General features: G+C 34.2%; 1 protein-coding gene across 16 annotated transcripts in view; it reads right to left on the reverse strand.

Moving 5' to 3' along the window:
- RPS6KA5 (ribosomal protein S6 kinase A5) overlaps positions 1 to 19,711 on the reverse strand; it is a 328,971-nt gene that overhangs the window by 57,958 nt on the left and 251,302 nt on the right. For all 16 annotated transcript variants that reach the window (XR_013160427.1, XM_077123333.1, XM_077123324.1 and 13 more), the window contains 6 exons: positions 18,640 to 18,801; positions 17,504 to 17,629; positions 16,979 to 17,112; positions 16,208 to 16,301; positions 12,175 to 12,345; positions 8,806 to 8,997 (listed from right to left, as the gene is read on the reverse strand). Coding sequence is in view for 15 of the 16 variants with exons in the window: in XM_077123333.1 (XP_076979448.1) it covers positions 8,806 to 8,997; positions 12,175 to 12,345; positions 16,208 to 16,301; positions 16,979 to 17,112; positions 17,504 to 17,629; positions 18,640 to 18,801 (879 nt within the window). In the remaining variant the exon portion in view is untranslated. The remainder of the gene's footprint in view (positions 1 to 8,805; positions 8,998 to 12,174; positions 12,346 to 16,207; positions 16,302 to 16,978; positions 17,113 to 17,503; positions 17,630 to 18,639; positions 18,802 to 19,711) is intronic.

Here is a 19,711-nt window from a genome sequence, read left to right on the forward strand (position 1 = left end):
CACAGGAAAGTCTTTCAACCTGCTGGGTCTCGCCCTCAGGGAAAACTGATGCAGGTGACTGATAGGAGGCCAGTTTGGTCTGGGAAAATCCGGATGGGGTCTATAATACCTAAGTAGAACATCCTAAGGGTAAGGGGGAAAAGGCACCATAGAAGCATGGCAAGAAACAAGAAAACAAGAACTGAAAAATTCTCCTTTGTTAAACAAAAACTAAGCTAGAGGTCCAGAAAAAGCTGAACTGAATGTCAAAGAACAGACAGACAACAAATTCATCCAGCAAGAAAACCCTAGGTAAAAGAAGTGAAAGCAATCTCCATAATAAACTAATTAAGGTAATTAAATGCCTAGATGCCAGCAAAAAATAACAAATCACACTAGGAAAACTGAAGATATGCCCCAGTCAAAGGAACAAACCAACAATTCAAATGAGATACAGGAGTTGAAACAATTAATTGAGCATATACAAGCAGACATGGAAAACCTCATCAAAAACCAAATCAATGAATTGAGGGAGGATATAAAGAAGGCAAGGAATAAACAAAAAGAAGAAACCGAAAGTCTGAAAAAACATCACAAAACTTATGGGAATGAAAGGCACAGAAGAAGAAATGAAAAAAAGAATGGAAATCTACAATGGTAGATTTCAAGAGGCAGAAGATAAGGTTACTGAACTGGAGGATGGAACATCTGAAATCCAACAGGAAAAAGAAGATATAGGGGAAAAAATGGAAAAATAAGAGCAGGGACTCAGGGAACTGAATGAGGTGCATGAACATACGTGTTGTCGGTGTCCCAGAAGGAGAAGGGAAGGGAAAAGGAGGAGAAAAACTAATGGAGGAAATTATCAATGAAAATTTCCCAACACTTATGAAAGACTTAAAATTACAGATCCAAAAAGTACAAAATACCCCAAAGAGAATAGATCCAAATAGACGTACTCCAAGACACTTACTAATCAGAATGTCAGAGGTCAAAGAGAAAGAGAGAATCTTGAAAGCAGCAAGAGAAAAGCAATCCATCACATACAAGGGAAACCCAGGAAGACTATGCGTAGATTCCTCAGCAGAAACCATGGAGGCAAGAAGACAGTGGGATGATATATTTAAATTACTAAAAGAGACAAACTGTCAACCAAGAATTCTATATCCAGCAAAATCATCCTTCAGAAGTGAGGGAGAAATTAAAAATTTTCAGACAAAAAAATCACTGAGAGAATTTGTGAACAAGAGACCACCTCTACAAAAAATACTAAAGGGAGCACTAGAGACAGATATGAAAAGACAGAAGAGAGAGGTGTGGAGAAGAGTGTAGAAAGGAAGACTATAAGCAAAAGTAAAAAGAAGTAAAGTTAGATAAGACATATAAAATCCAAAAGGCAAAATGGTAGAGGAAAGTACTACCTGTACAGTAATAACACTAAATGTTAATGGATTAAACTCCCCAATCAAAAGACAAAGACTGGCCGAATGGATTAAAAAACAGGACCCATCTATATGCTGTATACAGGAAACACATCTTAGACCCAAAGATAAACATAGGTTGAAAGTGAAAGGTTGGGAAAAGATATTCCATACAAACAACAATCAGAAAAGAGCAGGAGTAGCTATATTAATATCCAACAAATTACACTTCAAATGTAAAACAGTTAAAAGAGACAAAGAAGGATACTATATATTATTAAAAGGAACAATTCAGCACAAAGATATAATAATCATAAATATTTATGGCCCAAACCACAATGCTCCAAAATACATGCAGCAAACACTGAAAAGAGAATTAGACACACCTACCATAATAGTTGGAGACTTCAATTCTCCACTCTCATCAATGGACAGAACTAGATTAACAGAACTAGACAGAGGATCAATAAAGAAACAGAGAACTTGAATAATAAAATAAATGAACTAGACTTAACAGACATTTATAGAACATTATATACCCTACAACAGCAGGATACACCTTTTTCTCAAGGGCTTGTGGATCATTCTCAAGGACAGACCATATGCTGGGTCACAAAGCAAGTCTCAATAAATTTAAAACGATTGAAATCATACACAACACTTTCTCAGATCATAAAGGAATGAAGTTAGAAATCAGTAATAGGCAGAGTGCCAGAAAATTCACAAATATGTGGAGGCTCAACAACACACTCTTAAACAACCAGTGGTTCAAGGAAGAAATTACAAGAGAAATCAGTAAATATCTTGAAGCAAATGAAAATGAAAACACAATATATCAAAACTTACGGGATGCAGCAAAGGCAGTGTTAAGAGGGAAATTTATTGCCCTAAATGCCTATATCAAAAAAGAAGAAAGGGCAAATATCGAGGAATTAACTGTCCACTTGGAAGAAGTAGAGAAAGAACAGCAAACTAACCCCAAAGCAAGCAAAAGGAAAGAAATAATGATGATTAGAGCAGAAATAAATGAAATTGAGAACATGAAAACAACTGAGAAAATCAATAAAACCAGAAGCTGGTTTTATGAGGAAATCAACAAGATTGATGTACCCTTAGCAAGACTGACAAAAAGAAGAAGAGAGAGGATGCAAATAAATAAGAGCAGAAATGGAAGGGGAGACATAACCACTGACCCCAAAGAAATAAAGAATTAATGACAGGATACTATGAACAACTTTATGGTAATAAATACAACAATGTAGACGAAATGGACAACTTCCTAGGAAAGCATGAACAACCAACTTTGACTTGAGAAGAAATAGAACACCTCAACAAACCAATCACAAGTAAAGAAATTAAATCAGTCATTAAGAAGATCCCCTAGTAAGGGGTATGGCATGTATAATCTTTTTTTCTCTATTATCGTTTTATTTCTTTTTCTGTTGTCTTTTTATTTCTTTTTCTAAATTGATGCAAATGTTCCAAGAAATGATGAATATGCAACTATGTGATGATATTAAGAATTACTGATTGTATATGTAGAATGGAATGATATCTTAATGTTTTGTTTGTTAATTTTTTTTAATTAATAAAAAAAGTTAAAAAAAAAAAAAAGAAGCTCCCCTAAGAGAAAAGTCCAGGGCCAGATGTCGTCACAGTGAATTCCACCAAACATTCCAAAAAGAATTCGTACCAATCCTGCTCAAACTCTTCAAAAAAACTGAAGAGAAGGGAAAGCTACCTAACTCATTCTACGAAGCCAACATCACTCTCATACCAAAGCCAGACAAAGATATTACAAAAAAAGAAAACTACAGACCAATCTCACTAATGAATATGGATGCAAAAATCCTCAACAAAATTCTAGCAAATCGAATCCAGCAACACATTAAAAGAATTATACATCATGACCAAGTAGGATTCATCACAGGTTTGTAAAGATAGTTCAACATAAGAAAATCAATTAATGTAATACACCAAATCAAAGCAGAAAAACCACATGATTATCTTGATTGATGCAGAAAAGGCATTTGAAAAAATTCAACATCCTTTCCTGTTAAAAACACTTCAAAGGATAGGAACAGAAAGGACCTTCCTTAAAATGATAAAGGGAATATATGAAAAACCCACAGCTAATATCATCCTCAATGAAAACTTTACCTCTTAGATCAGGAACAAGACAAGGATGTCCACTATCACCACGGTTATTCAACATTGTGTTGGAAGTTCTAGCCAGAGCAATTAGACAAGAGAAAGAAATACAAGGCATCAAAATTGGAAAGGAAGAAGTAAAACTCTCATTGTTTGCAGATGACATGATAGTATATGTTGAAAACCCCGAAAAATCCACAGCAAAACTACTAGAGCTAATAAACAAGTACAGTAAAGTGGCAGGTTACAAGATCAACACTCAAAAATCTGTAGTGTTTCTATACACTAGTAATGAACAATCTGGGGGGGAAATCAAGAAAAGAACCCCATTTACAATTGCAACCAAAATAATAAAATATTTAGGAATAAATTTAATTAAAGAGACAAAAGACCTATACAAAGAAAACTACAAGAAATGGTTAAAAGAAATCATAGAAGACCTAAATAGATGGAAGGGCATACCTTGTTCATAGACTGGAAGACTAAATATAGTTAAGATGTCAATTCTACCTAAATTGATTTACAGAGTCAATGCAATACCAATTAAAATCCCAACAACTTATTTTCAGAAACAGAAAAACCAATAACCAGATTTATCTGGAAGGGCAGGGTGCCCCAAATAGCTAAAAGTATCTGAGGGAAAAAAAATGAAGTCAGAAGTCTCATGCTACCTGACTTTAAGGCATATTATGAAGGAACAGTGGTCAAAACAGCATGGTACTGGCATAAAGACAGATATACTGACCAATGGAATAGAATAGAGTGTTCAGATATAGACACTGTCATCTATGGGCAACTGATCTTTTATAAGGCAATCAAGCCAAATCACCTGGGACAGAACAGTTTCTTCAATAAATGGTGCCTAGAGAACTGGATATCCATATGCAAAAGAATGAAAGAGGACCCATATCTCACACCCTATACAAAAGTTAACTCAAAATGGATCAAAGACCTAAACATTAGATCTAAGACCATAAAACTGTTAGAAGAAAATATAGGGAAATATCTTATGAATCTTATACTAGGAGGCAGTTTCCCAGACCTTACACCCAAAGCAAGAGCATTGAAGAAAGAAAGAAAGAAATGGGAACTCCTCAAAATTAAATACTTTTGTGCATCAAAGAACTTCATCAAGAAAGTAAAAAGACAGCCTAAAGAATGGGAGACAATATTTGGAAACGACATATCAGATAAAGGTCTAGTATCCAGAATTTATAAAAAGATTGTTCAACTCAACAACAAAAAGACAGCCTATCCAATTACAAAATGGGCAAAAGACTTGTACAGACACTTCTCAGAATAGGAAATACAAATGGCCAAAAGGCACATGAAGAGATGCTCAACTTCCCTGGCTATTAGGGAAACGCAAATCAAAACCACAATGAGATATCATCTCATACCCACCTGAATGGCCATTATCAACAAAACAGAAAATGACAAATGCTGGAGAGGATGTGGAGAAAGAGGCACACTTGCCCACTGCTGGTGGGAATGTCAAATGATACAACCACTGTGGAAGGCAGTTTGGCGGTTCCTCAAAAAGCTAAATATAGAATTGCCATATGACCTGGCAATACTATTGCTAGGTATCTACTCCAGGGACATGAGGGCAAGGACACAAACGGACATCTGCACAACAATGTTTATAGCAGCATCATTTACAATTGCAAAGAGATGGAAACACCCAGAATGTCCATCAACAGATGAGTGGCTAAACAAACTGTGGTATATATATATACGATGGAATTTTATGCAGCTGTAAGACATAATAAAGTTATGAAGTATGTAACAACATGGATGGACCTTAAGGACATTATGCTGAGTGGGATTAGCCAAAAACAAAAGGACAAATATTGTATGGTCTCACTGATATGAACTGACATTAGTGAATAAACTTGAATATTTCGTTGGTAAAAGAGACCCATCAGGAGATAGAAATTGAATAATTGGAGCTGAAGGGATACAGATTGTGCAACAGGATTGAATATAAAAACTCAGAAATGGACAGCATAATAAGGCCTAATTGTAATACAATTATGTTAAAATACTGAATGAAGGTGAATGTGAGAATGATAGAGGGAGGAGGGCTGGGGTACAAATGAAATCAGAAGGAAAGATAGACGATAAAGATTGAGATGGTATAATCTAGGAATGCCTAGAGTGTATAATGATAGTGACTAAATGTACAAATTTTGAAAATGTTTTTACATGAGGAAGAACAAAGGAAGGTCATTACTGCAGGGTGCTGAAAACAGATGGTAATTAATATTTTAAAATTTCAACTTATGTGTGAGACTAAAGCAAAAAGTGTTTATTTGGTACAAAACTTATATTTTGACTAGTGCATTTCCTAATTAACTTATGTAGATAGCTTGGTTGAACACCATAAGTACATGGAACCTTGCGTAGGACATGAGATTTTGTTGGTTTGTCCACAGTGATGCCCCGATGAATCCCAGAGTGATTTGATCACTGAGTGCAAAAGTATTTGCAAAGTCCCCTTCGGGGAATGGTGAGAACAGGGGGAAAATTCAACCTCTCAAAGTTGAATTCTTGATATTCTCACAAGCAGTATGGACAACCAAAGCTATAGGGTGAGCCCCCAGTCTTGGGGTTTGTTCATATGAAACTTAACCCCACAATGGACAGGTCAAGTCTACTTAAAATTAGGCCTAAGAGTCACCCCTAAGAGAGCCTCTTTTGTTGCTCAGATGTGGCCTCTCTCTTCAGCCAAAACAACAAGCAGACTCACCACCCTCCCCTGTGTATGTGGGACATGACTCCCAGGAGTGTGGACCTTCCTGGCAATGTGGGACAGATATCCTAGAATGAGCTGAGACTCAAAATCAAGGGATTGAGAAAACCTTTTCGACCAAAAGGGGGAAGAGTGAAATGAGACAAAGTGTCAATGGAGACTCCAAACAGAGTTGAGAGGTTATCCTGGAGGTTATTCTAATGCAATAACAAGATATCACCTTGTTATTCAAGATGTAATAGAGAGGCTGGAGGGAACTGCCTGAAAATATAGAGCTGTGTTCCAGTAGCCATGTTTCTTGATGATGATTGTATAATGATATAGCTTTCACAATGTGACTGTGTGATTGTGAAAACCTTGTGTCTGATGATCCTTTTATCTACTTTGTCAACAGATGAGAGGAACATATGGAATAAAAATAAATAATAGGGGGAACAAATGTTAAAATAAATTTTGTTTGAAATGCTAGTGATCAATGAAAGGGAGGGGTAAGGGGTATGGTATGTATATATATATTTTTCTGTTTTCATTTTATTTCTTTTTCTGTTGTCTTTTTATTTCTTTTTCTTAATTGATGCAAATGTTCTAAGAAATGATCATGATGATGAATATCCAACTATGTGATGATACTGTAAATTACTGATTATATATGTAGAGCTGAATGATCAAAATAGGAATGTTTGCATTTATTTGGTGTTTTTTTGTATTCAAAAAATAAAAAAATAAAAAAATCTTAGTCATCAATATGTAACTGTAGTTGGAAAATTATAAATTATGATATAAAATTGCTAAAATGAAATTCATATAAAGTTTAAAAATAAAAGAAGTACCATCTTGCAGAGAAAACGAACAAGTCAGTGGGGAAAAAGAACTGCTGCCAAAATAAACACCAAATTGAGTACAGATTAAAGTATTAAAAATAAAATATAATAATTCTAGAAGAAAACTTAAGACAGTACTTTTTCAACACTGGGTTAGGAGTAGCCGTGGAGTGACAATGACATCAAAGCCAGACACCACAAAGGAAAAGACTGACACATCTTACTGTTTTAAACAAAACAAAAAACTTCTTTAAAAACAAAAACAAAACCTCATATAGTTATAAACAAAGTTTTCAAACAAATGATAAAGCAGATAAAAGCATTTCAAATATTCATGACAGATAAGGGATGAAAATCATGAGTTTTAAAATTCAATAAGAACAAGAGTAACAAATCTCATAAGAAAATGGGCAAATTTCACAAATAGCAATTCACAGAAAAGAAAATACAAATGTCCAAGCACATGAAAAGACACTTAGGCTGAATATTCCTTAAAGAAACACATGCAAATTATAACAACAATGGTATATAATTTTAGATTAAAATTGGTAGTATGCTCTTGCATACATTTGATGAAAATATGACTTGGTAAAACCTTCTAGAAGGAAATTTACACATATATGTCAAAATAAAGATGTGCTATAACCTTTCTCTTACAAATCTACCCAAAGGAAATAATGAAACAAATGCAAATACATACTTGAAAAATTTCAATTGTATAGTTTATAATTACTGAAAACTTGGAAAAATGATAACTGCCCATTAGTAAGGAAATGTTTGGATTCATTTTGGAAACTCAAGTTATAGCTACAGTGTAATCTCACTTGTTAAAAAAAAAATAAAGTAGAAAGCTATAAATCATAGCTACATATGGTAGGAAAAGGGAGTGAGCAAATATCATCTTTGTATCATAAGATTATGGGTGAATTTCCCTTTCTCCATTATACCATCTATGTACTGTCTGAAGAAGTTTCCCCCCAAATTTTCCCCATTACAAATTATATACAAAAAAAATAGGGAGGTGTACAGGTGGTTCAGTGGTCGAATGCTTGCCTTCCATGTGGGAGACCCAGGTTTGATTACCGGACCATGCACCACTCTTCACTGCTCCCCCCCTCCAAAAAAAGTAGGGCTATTTTGAAAAACACTTCCTTTTTTTTAGCTTAATTTGTTTCTGATTATGGTAGCCAAGGACATTTTCTGAAAAGCATGCTCATCATGACTTTTACCTTGATAAATTATAAATATTTCTAATCTCTATTAATTTGTTAATTTAACAGAAACATAAACAATAACCTTTAATTACATTTTAGCCTGAAACACTCACTGACTAGTTTTTTAATGTTTTTGTATTAATGAGTCATTTTGCTATTTTCATACTATATCCAAGATAATAAACATATCTCCTGGAAAGTATACTATTGCTTCTTAAAAAAAAAACAGCATATAACTTTTTTATTCATTTAAAACATATCTGCCTTAAATATTTTCAAATTAAAGCAAAATAAAAATTCTTAGATTTTCTCCATCATAATTTTAAAGAAAGGGAAATATAGTCAGGACTTTAATTAGTTGTACAAAAAAAAAAACCAAATTTTTCACAAATTTAAGAAAAGCAGCAAAGAGACAGAGAAATATACAGGACCCCAAATGACTGACTGAGTTGAAATGAACTCACCAAAATGACACCCAAGCTCCAGAGGTCACAGGACTCATCGTAGCCATTATGATTCAAGAGCTCTGGAGCAGCATAATGAAGAGTGAAGCATGGTGTCTTAAGGGGTTGATTATCAGGTGGCTTTAAGCGTGCAAACCCAAAATCAATTACTTTAATTTCCAAATTATCCTCTTCATCAGTGAACAATAAATTCTGAAAGATACACACACCAAAGAGATTACTCTTTAACATTTCGTGGGATTTGGTGATTCCACCTACATGACATTATCTACTAATATGTTGATATTTGACTTATGCATAGAGAGAGGTCTGATGAAGAGGGTTGGGGAATGAATGCCAGCATACTATTGCTTTCCGCTTTATACTTTTTATATTATTCCATTTTTACAATGCTACAGGAAACACTTTTCCATTGCACTATTCCTCTTCTGATGCCAAGACCCTTTGTCTCTACTTGAATTTGTCTTTTGCTTCCTTAACTAACCTCTCTTCTAGCCTGGCTTTTGTATACTGACTCTTCAATTAGAGACATCACCCTTAACCATTCTACCAAACTGAAGTTGTATCTTTTAAATTTTTCTTCTAGCACTATTAACTTTCCCATTCTGGCATTTATTGCCTCTGTATTATTAGTTTAACATCTTCATCCCACATTAGACCAGAAACCATAAGGGCAGGGACTTGGTCTACCTTATTTCTGACTGTATCCCCAGGGCCTGGCACAGAAATAGTCATTGTAGGTGCCTGATAAATAGTTGTTCCTGGAATGAAGTCATAAATAAAAGATTTAATATAATATCTAGTAGAGTCTGTGAATGAAGGCATGGAGATATGTACTACATTAAATTATTCCCCAGCTCTGGAACAATATTTGATTTGTTTCTACTATTCTAACAGAAATAAAGGACATCACAGAAAATTTGTTGATACAAAGAAGAAAAATCTCCTAAGCCTTTGTTTAAAAGCTAAAAATCAACAAAGTTGGAGGAAAGAAAAAAGCAAAGCAAAACAAAAAGTTTTCTTAAAATTTCTATCATACAATGATTAATTCTGAATTTGTGAAGGAATTAAAATGCGGCTATCATTAAATGTGAGCTTTACCACATTGGAGTCACAACTGGGATTCTTGGAAGTACAGTGGGGGCGAGTCTTCCAGCAAATGACATGTGCGCTCCTCCACAGTGCCAGGCGCTGTGCTATACACAGACAGAGCAGTCAATGACGTGCACCTGGCCTCTGCCTTTACCGACTGCTAAAGTCCTTCAGAATGACTTAAGTTTGTTCTATATTAAAACTGAGGAGAAATGATCTCAGTCCTTGAATGACATAACATTCACTTTTATTTGAGACCTTTGATCCATTCCTCATATTCTTGAGCATTTAAAATTGGAGCACATTGCTCACTTACCTACCTCCTCTCTCAAAGCCCACAGTGTTGAGTTACAGACAGTTCTACATGGAGCTGGGTGTGTATGGTCAGGTATGGAAGGAAGCAACCATTCAATCCCCTTTTATCCAATTCTGTCTGAAACTAATTTGATGTAATTTTTTTCAATCTTTCAGGAGTACAGGGACAAGTTTGGAAAATACAAAGTAGCCCACTGAGAATGTTAGCCAACTTCTAAATTTATCTGTCTTACCTAGAACTTATGATTTGCTGTTGCAGAAAATGAATACTACATAAATATCTACCAAAAGATAAATAATTAGATCTTAAAATGCTTTATCAGTGAGAAAGGGATTAAACTTCTTACTTTGGAGATAATATTCTCCCATTTAAAAGTAAAGTAAAAGCTATTTTAATTATAAAAATGTTAATAAAAGGTACATCTTTTATTTCTCCAAATCCCAGTTTGATTTAGGACCATCACTTGTAGAATGTTCTAAATAATCTGCTGTATTTCAAATAATTACTTTAAAGAAAAGCTTTATAACAAATAAGAATTAAACCATATAAGTACGCTATGAACAATAAAGTACAACGATAAACTTGAATTCTGCTGGAGGGGACATATGTGTCATTTGAGTTTCATGAGATAACAGGTGGCCATTTATTAAAGAATAAAAAATGTAAAAATAAATTCTCTAGTCATGGAACAAATCTGTACAATTAGAAAAATTACATGATTGTTCCTTGTCTACCAAGAAAATATTTAAGTGGTGTGCTTTCATATTCAAAAATAGGCAGCTAATCTCCAGTATAAGAGCACCATGTTGTCAGTGGGCGTTACGTAGGAGAGTGAGAACTATGATGAAGAAAGCAGAGGGGAGCTATCATAGCTGCAAGTTCATAAAACAATTCATTTTTGATTAATTACTAGTAATATGTATAACAACAACAGAAAGTACGCAGAAGTTTAAAGACTTTAAAGGAACAAATCAATTATATTTAAATTCAAAGAATTCCATTTTTAAAACATTCCCTTCCTCCAGTAATCCACAATACTTAAATAAAAGGCAAAAGTGGTGCTTTTAGAGTAATTTTTCTCTTTTGTGGCCTAACAAAGAATAAACATCAAATAAATTATCATTTAAAGTATACTAGGAAATGCATTATAATCACATTGTAATTAAAAATGAAGTTCTATTTTGGAGAGGAAATATGTATAATTGTGAATATGGTAAAAGATGATTCACTGTTATATCCTTTTATAAATTATTGGTTTCTAGTTTTTAATTTTCATTGTTACTTGCCAGTTTTCTAAAAGGGAGGAACTTTCATATTTTTGATACTAAAAATACTGAAGAGGGATCATTCTAGAGTTAGAATCTTCTGTGTTAACCTTTTGAAAGAATAAATATATAAAAAGCTGTTACTTCTGCACTGCTACATAGTTCTATAAATATTATAGTACATGAGCACAGAAAAGCACATATATAGATGGTACAACTAATTAAAACAAGATAATTCTTCATGTTTAAATATTCAGAATAGAATTCCATACATCCCTATTCATAAACCAATCAATCTGATTAGAAAGGTAAAAAACAAGCTTTAAAATATACCATTTAAAAAATTCTCAAAAAGAGTATATATATATATATAGAAGGTATACTGTTTTCTGCTGCAAAATTTCCATTGCTATTTTTAGTCCACAACTGTTGCATAAAGTATTTCTTCCATAAAAGTTTCTCACACTTATAAATATAACCTCAAGATAATCAGCTGGCAGAAAAAAAAAGGAGACAAATTTATTTCAAACTGAAATGAAAAAGAAAAAAATATCCTGTACCATGAAATCTGCAAGGATCTATTTAGCGGAAAGCCCTGAATGCAAAAAAAACCAAAAAAACAAAAAAAAAGAAACAACCCCCCCCACACACACACACATATTTGGGGACTTATTAAGAGATTATGCTATTTTATACCTCGGGTTTCAAATCTCTATGTACCACTCCAACATCATGCATGTGGCTTACAGCTGAAACAAGCTTCCTCATGATATAGCTGGCTTCAGTCTCACTGAAGTGTTTCTTTTTCTTAATACGTTCAAACAGCTCTCCCCCATTCAGAAGTTCCATCACTAGGAATGTATGAAGCTAGAAAAGAAAGAAGAAGAATGTGGAGGGCCTCAATAAAGAAGAAAAGTCTTTTCATATATAAAATATTTATTGACTATTATCTACCCAATAATTGTAAGTAAGTTCTTGTTAAAATAATCAACAGAAACCCTTTATTATAGAGGAAACAGGTGAAGGACAAGGTGGCTCTGTGATAATTCTATTTTGGTGATGGAAAATTTCAAGTACTGCTGTAAAATCTATGTATCTCTTCCTTGACTAATTCTTTCATTTGAATTCCACTTCAACTCTCTGTATCAGGTATATAAGTCTTTCTTTTAAACATGTGACCCAGAGCTGACAATTATGTGAAATCCTCTGCTTTAATTAATATAGAAGATTACTGAGTATGGGCAACTGCCCTTAGCAGGCTTGGCATACAAATTTACCTTTTAAAAGAGGTATTCTTTGATGATGCCATTTTGAAACCTCCAGTTAGAGCTCAACAGATTAACTGTAGGATTCCTGTTAATACCCATGGTAAATATTCATAATTTACTGTGGCTAAATAGTTTTTTATACCAACAGTCATATCTTTTTTTTTTTTGTAGATTTTTTTTATTGTTTAAAGCAATAGTCTTATCTTGATTAAACAGCTACTTTGTAAGTTATATATTTGGTATGCTTTGCATACAATTCCATTAAAAAAATAACAAAGGAACTAACAAAAAGCAAAGGACTTACATCAGCTCTCAAATAAACAAATGATTTTTAAAAAAGAGATCAAAACAATATGCAGATACAAGTGCTATGAATTATAGCATTGCCACTTAAAATGTTTCCTTTTGAATTAGTAAAACCCACAAAAATTGCTTTGTAAAAAATACAATTATAAGAACATTATCCTGTCTATGTTAGACAAATTGTAAAAAATGAACACACACACCCCCTTTTTTTTTCATACGGGTAGGCACCAGGTATCAAACCTGCATCTCTGGCATGGCAGGCGAGAACTCTGCCACTGTGCCACCATTGCCCTGAACACCTTTTAAATAAGAGAATTGTTTTCTGGCAACTAGATATCAAGCTAATTTGAGTTTCTACATTAGACAAAGAAGGTCAAAGTTGAAGGTCTATTATATGTATAGGCCACTAAGCATTAAAAAGATGGAAGAGGGCGGGCCACGGTGGCTCAGCAAGCAGAGTTCTCACCTGCCATGCCAGAGACCTGGGTTCGATTCCTGGTACCTGTCCATGCAAAAAAAAAAGATGGAAGGCAATATCTGTAGTGGTTTAAAAACAGGTTTTAAAGTCAAACCTGTATTTGAACATCAGTTCTGCTACTTATGATCTTGGGGATGTTACTTTATTTCTCTGAACTTTAGCACCCTTATTAATAAAACGTAGGTAACAGTGAGAAAATATATGTGTGGCAGGCTGAATAAAGACCCCCAAAGACGTCAACATCCCAATCTCCGGAATCTGTGACTATGACCTTACATGGCAAAAGGACTTTGCAAATATGATTAAATGAAGGATCCTAAGATGGGAAGATTGTTCCAGTATGTAAACATATGATTCTTTATCAGGGGGAGGTAGGAGGACTGGAGTTCATTGTAGAAGATGTGATTATGGAGCAAAAGGCTGGAGTCATATGAGGAAGGGGTCATGAGTCAAGGAATGTGGGTGACTCTAGAAGCTAAAAAAGGCAAATACATGGATTTTCCTCTAGGGCTACCAGAAGGAACCAGCCCTGCCAACACTCTGTCTTTGAACCAGTAAGACTGATTTTGAATTTCTAATCTCCAGAACTGTAGAATAATTAATTTGCACTGCTTTAGGCCAATAAATTCATAATAATTTGTTATAGCAGTAACAGGAAACTAATAAAGTGTGTGAAGGACAAACCATGGTACACAAAAAGAACCATACTGTTAAATAATCAAACGTTGAAGACAGACTCTTGATCAACTTCAGCCATTAGTGAAAAAGAAGTCAATTTATATTCTAGTAACTTGAATATAAAAAGAGTAAATAATAGGTTGGAGTGATGAAAAAGTTTTGGTAATGGATGGTGGTGATGGTAGCACAACAGTATAAATGTAATTAATGCCACTGGATTGTACATCTAAAAATTGTTAAAATGGTGACTTTTGTTATATATGTGTGTATATGTGTATATATATATACACACACACACATACATATATAATCACAAGAAAATAAAAATTATAGCAAATAAATTTACTTGTGACACAAATTTATTTGTGACACAAATAAAAAATTAGGGATGTAGTTCCTGAGCTCTGATATCAGTCTGAAGGTCAGAGGAAAAAAGGCTTAGTTATGATGCTACTAAGGGTACTGCTGCAAACCTGGAGGGGATGTCTAAGGTCACCCGTTGATTCCTTGATTGACAGGTGAATCTGCTCTATATCATCTTCAACAAAAGACCATCCAATTTTTTCTTAAATACTGCCAATGGTTAGAGGACTTACTACCTTCATTATCATTGAATAGCTCTATGGGGTGGGAGATGGTAGAGGATCAGGGAATGCAGTTCCCCTGAGTTCTTGCTTCAAAAGGCATTCCTTTACTGACCATAAGAACAAAGAGAAAGTAGCAGATGATGTCATTTTGAGGTACTCACTTGTCCATTGTGAAAGCCAGGCCATGTTTATGCCTCCTCTGAAGGCAGTACTGCAAAGTAATTAAAAGCTTGGAAGCCTGGGCGATGAAGTTAGACTGCATGGGTTCAGTCCCCAGCATCACCACTTACAAGCTGTGAAATACTGTTACTTACCTTCTGGGAGTTTCTGTTTTCTCACCTCACAAAGTTACTATCAGCATGGGATAAAGTAAAACATGATGACCATTTTCTTGGTTTCTGGACTACAAAAGGTATTTGACAATAAATGCCAGCAGTTATTACAGTTATGATGCTACTGCTGCTACTGCCAGAGTTTTACCAAGATGTGCCATTTTTGGCCATAGTACTTTGGGAGATTTCAATGTGGTAGAGAACCAGGTCACAGTTACCTCAGCTGAAGGTTGTGTTAAAGCAGCAAATGAAGAGAGCCCAGAACTGGAGACCAGGCTCTCCTTACTAGATTTTATCTTGGACAAGTCTCATTAAGTCTGAATCTCAGGTTCTTCATTGGTAAAACCAGGGCAAATCATATCCAGGCCAGGTTTTGGCTCTTGTGCCTAGTGTGTATTCTTGAGCAGACCTATATCATCCAAGATAGTCTTGGGAAAAAGAATACTGTAATGGAGCAATTTCTGTCATGGGAGGTGGCAGTGGGAGGGGTTGGGAAAGAGATATGGACCTGACAAAATGGCATCCCTCCCATATCAAAGTTCCAAGCTTCTGTGATAGGTTTCCATTAGAAAGTAGGACTGCCAGCAGAAGAGGGGACAGCATGACCTGGTTTCTGGTCTGAGAATTTGCCACCTGGAGCTGGAAGATGAAAGGGGAATGAATATCTTTGCCTTTCTGCTTCCTTTTGTTCTTTAGCTCATAGTAATTAGGTTTAAGTTCTATTCTAGAAGTGAATAGAAAGTTGAAGGCTGAAAACAAGTATTTATTACAAATACTGCGAGTTACGCAGAGATTAAGCTATGGTGGGGAGCAGGTGAATGGGCAATAGGCACACTCACTGCAGCCAGTGACTATGCCATTAAGCTCCTGTCCCACTGTCCTACCTTCCATGACATATGTGGCTTCTACTCAGTGAGAAAAGCAGAAGTGAAAGGATGAATTGATTTTGGAGTGAGTAATAGTGTGTGTGGGGTGGTTTCTCTACCCTCTCTAGTGACTGAGCCATGTCCCATATCCCTGACTAACCCAGAAGCATCACCAAAACTGCTGAAAAGTAGATACAGAAAAAATGTGTAATACCTGATCATGAAAAACTTCATGCAACTTCACTATATTGGGATGTCCTTCACAGAGTTTCAGAGCTGTTATTTCTTTGTGAGTATTGGCTTCCATCCTGTAAGATGAAGTAGTTAGCCCCTACATCTTTCTTCAAGCAAATTTTTATGTCAGTATTGCCCCAAAACTAATTTTGTTTTTATTTACAGTGCATTCAGAATATATATGTCAAAGTATCAGAATGAGGTGTACAGGAAAGTAATGAATCATGCTACCTACCAGTACAAGTAATGCATCTAATCTGGAGAAAATTATTATATCTGAGTCAGAAAAGAGATAGTCATATGAAGAAATGGATGTTCCATTTGTGCAATAATTTGGTATAAGAATATATAATCATGGAGGTAATAATCAGTCATCAAAACTACAAGCAGATTGAACTAAATAATTTCAGAAAAAAGTACTTCAAATATACAACTAATAGGAAGGGCAATAGCTACTGAAATTACTAAGTAAGTTTGATTAAATATCCCTGTCACAATAAAGTTTTCTCATAACAAACTCAAAAGCATATCATACTATGATTTGTGCCTAAAATGGATTACACTATCAGAAAATACTCATTACAGCTAGAAGTATTATGGAAAAATTTTAAAATAAGTCAAGTATCTAAAACCTGTGGGTAAACAGCCTTAAAAATACCCCTAATATCCTTTTAAATAAATATCTTCATTTACAAAATGAACTTATTGACTAGGATGACTACATAAGAAAGACTACCAGGTATAGCCATACCTTTTGCTGATTATTTTGACTGCAAATGCTTGGTTACTTTTTCTATGCATGCACTTTCGACAAATCGAAAAACTTCCTTCTCCCAATGGTTTGTCCCTCAGATCCAGGTCATAGTGTTGATAGAATGGAGAGTCCTGATAAGAAGTCAACATCATTTAATTTAAGAAAATACTAGTAGTACACACGGGATAAATAAAATTGTAGAGTTATAGAAAATTATTAATATGAATGGAAAATATATGTAATCTAAAATTCATCTCATTTGAGCTAGTTCCTATTTTTACCAAATCATTTAAGATACATATTCTGTATCACTAAAAAAGAAGACTATTTGAATTGATGTTGTAGTTGTTCAATGCAAACATTACTATTTCCATTTATTCATTTTAAAAAATTTTACTTTAATCAAATGGTAAGCTTAATACATTTACCTTTACAGACTTGAGGCTATTAACTGATGTTGGCATTTAAACATTCATGAAAACTACAAATATGTCATTTAAGTAACTACACATCTATATATACCTTCATCATTGCACTCCTGGCTACATTTGTAAGTCCAGGACGTTCAACTCCCATGTGAAACTGAAGAGGATCTATGATAGCTGCATTTCGCTTGAACAGAATAGAAGGAGCAACAAAGGAATAGCCCTGAAAAAAAAAGGTAGCGAATAAAGACTTGAGACCTTCCAGGTTAGCAGACTAGGTTGTGATTATTATTTTTTTTAATCAAGAAAAAGCAAATGAAAAACACTCAAGTATTTGTTGAGATAAACTTAAATTTTATTTTATTTGCAATTCAAAATGCAGGATTGCTTTGAATCAACAGGGAAATGCTTTTAAGAAGGAGATAATGCCATCTTCTGGTAGCGTTAAACCAGTTCAAATTAAAAGGCAGAAACATATTTCCATCCCATTCCACCCACAAAATCTGACTCCTAGCTGTAATTTTTCAGCACTACTGATAAATGTTTGCCTATATACATAGCTAATTTTTCAAAAGAAAGGTACAATTAAGGTATTAAAGTGGTCCCAGTGCTACTAGTTTTCAAACTAGAATAATAAGTGTAATTATAGTTATTTTCTAATTCAGCAATTATTTGATTCATTACTTCAAAATAATTAAATTTGAAATTGAGTTTTTGAAAAGATATAAAATCTCAGAATGATAAACTGAACCAAAACTGGTAGAATGATGGACAGTTAATCAGGTTGAGCTAGTTAATTCAGCAAACATTTCTTTTACATCTACTATGGCCCTGTACTAGACATTGGTGATACAGAATGAACAGACATGCTGTGGATAGCCAGATTAAATTATTCTAAAGACATACTTAGAGATGTCAAGGATGTGAAGCTATGAATATTTTATCTCAAGTCTGATAAACATTTTTAAATACAAAATCCTCTTTAAATATAAAAATAAAATGCCAGGTATAAAATTAATTCTTTATGTTGAAAATAAACACATAAACAGTTTAGCAAACCATAAGCTTCAGTTAACAATTTGCAATATCTTTGTATTTAATAATCCTTAAGATATTAGAGAACCTTTTTTTTTTAAGTTTCAAAACAAAACAAAACATTTTCATATGAGAAAATTAATCCTTTCTTTTGAAGCGCATATAGCCAATGTATACATTTGTATTCTGGGCAATTACCTGAAACAGCCTCTCACAGCTCTGGGGTAGGGCTGCAGGAGAATAAGTGGGATCCATTTCTGTGAACTCCTCTGCAAAGTTACTCACATCTAATTCATCTCGAATGACTGGCTTAAATGGTGCGGGCACTTTTTTGGCAGCTAAGTCACCCCAGTTTATTTTCTAAAGCAAAGGAAGAAAAATGATACAGAGTAGAAATCAACAAAGTCGAAAAAGAGTTTCTAAGAATAACAAATTTAGGATTTTTACTTCATTAGTAAGGAGAAAGGCTAAAGATAAGGGCACATATTTGAAATCAATGATTAATATTTTTTCCTAAACAAAAACACATTTTCAGATTGCAGCTTATAGGCTCCAGCCAACTCTGCCTGAAGGATGATACTGCTTTATATCACTGTGGAATTCTTGTAGTGTCCTCTGGGGGGCATCAAGACACCCTAGTTTACCCTTAGGGATAACAGAATAATTACTTTTGTCCTGAGCCTCTGTAGACAGTTATTATGAAAAAAAAAATAAAAAAGGCAATAAAGGGTTTTAAAACACACTTTGTGGGTATGAATACTAACTCTAAAAGAACTTCATATTTTCTAGAGGCAGTCTTACTTAACTTTCCTCCTAGTCATCTGGACAAATTTAAAAAATAAAACTCAATATAAACCATGCATTTGCTTGTGTCTATGCATTTAAATTATACCAACTATTATAGTGATGTAATTGCTCTTTTCTTACTGAACTGTATTCAAGCATTTTAAACTCTGCCTCTTACCTCCCCCATGGAATAATCCAAGCTCCCTCGCCATCCATGTCAGACAGTTACTGTTTGATTAACTTCTATGTTTTATATCATTCAAATCTAACCCACTTTTCTGTATTATTTATGTTCCTGCTAGTCACTTAATACAACCTCAGGTAATACTTACTGAATTGAATCCTACAGATACACTATTATCATATTTCTTTGAATCTTAGATGTCATATTTGACAGTAAGATACTCCATTATTATATGTACTACTAATAAGGAAAAAAGCATTATCAATATGACTAGTAAGATGCTGTCCATTATAAGATATT

The sequence above is a fragment of the Tamandua tetradactyla genome, chromosome 12 (assembly GCF_023851605.1).
Source record: "Tamandua tetradactyla isolate mTamTet1 chromosome 12, mTamTet1.pri, whole genome shotgun sequence".
NCBI classification, from domain to species: Eukaryota; Metazoa; Chordata; class Mammalia; order Pilosa; family Myrmecophagidae; genus Tamandua; species Tamandua tetradactyla.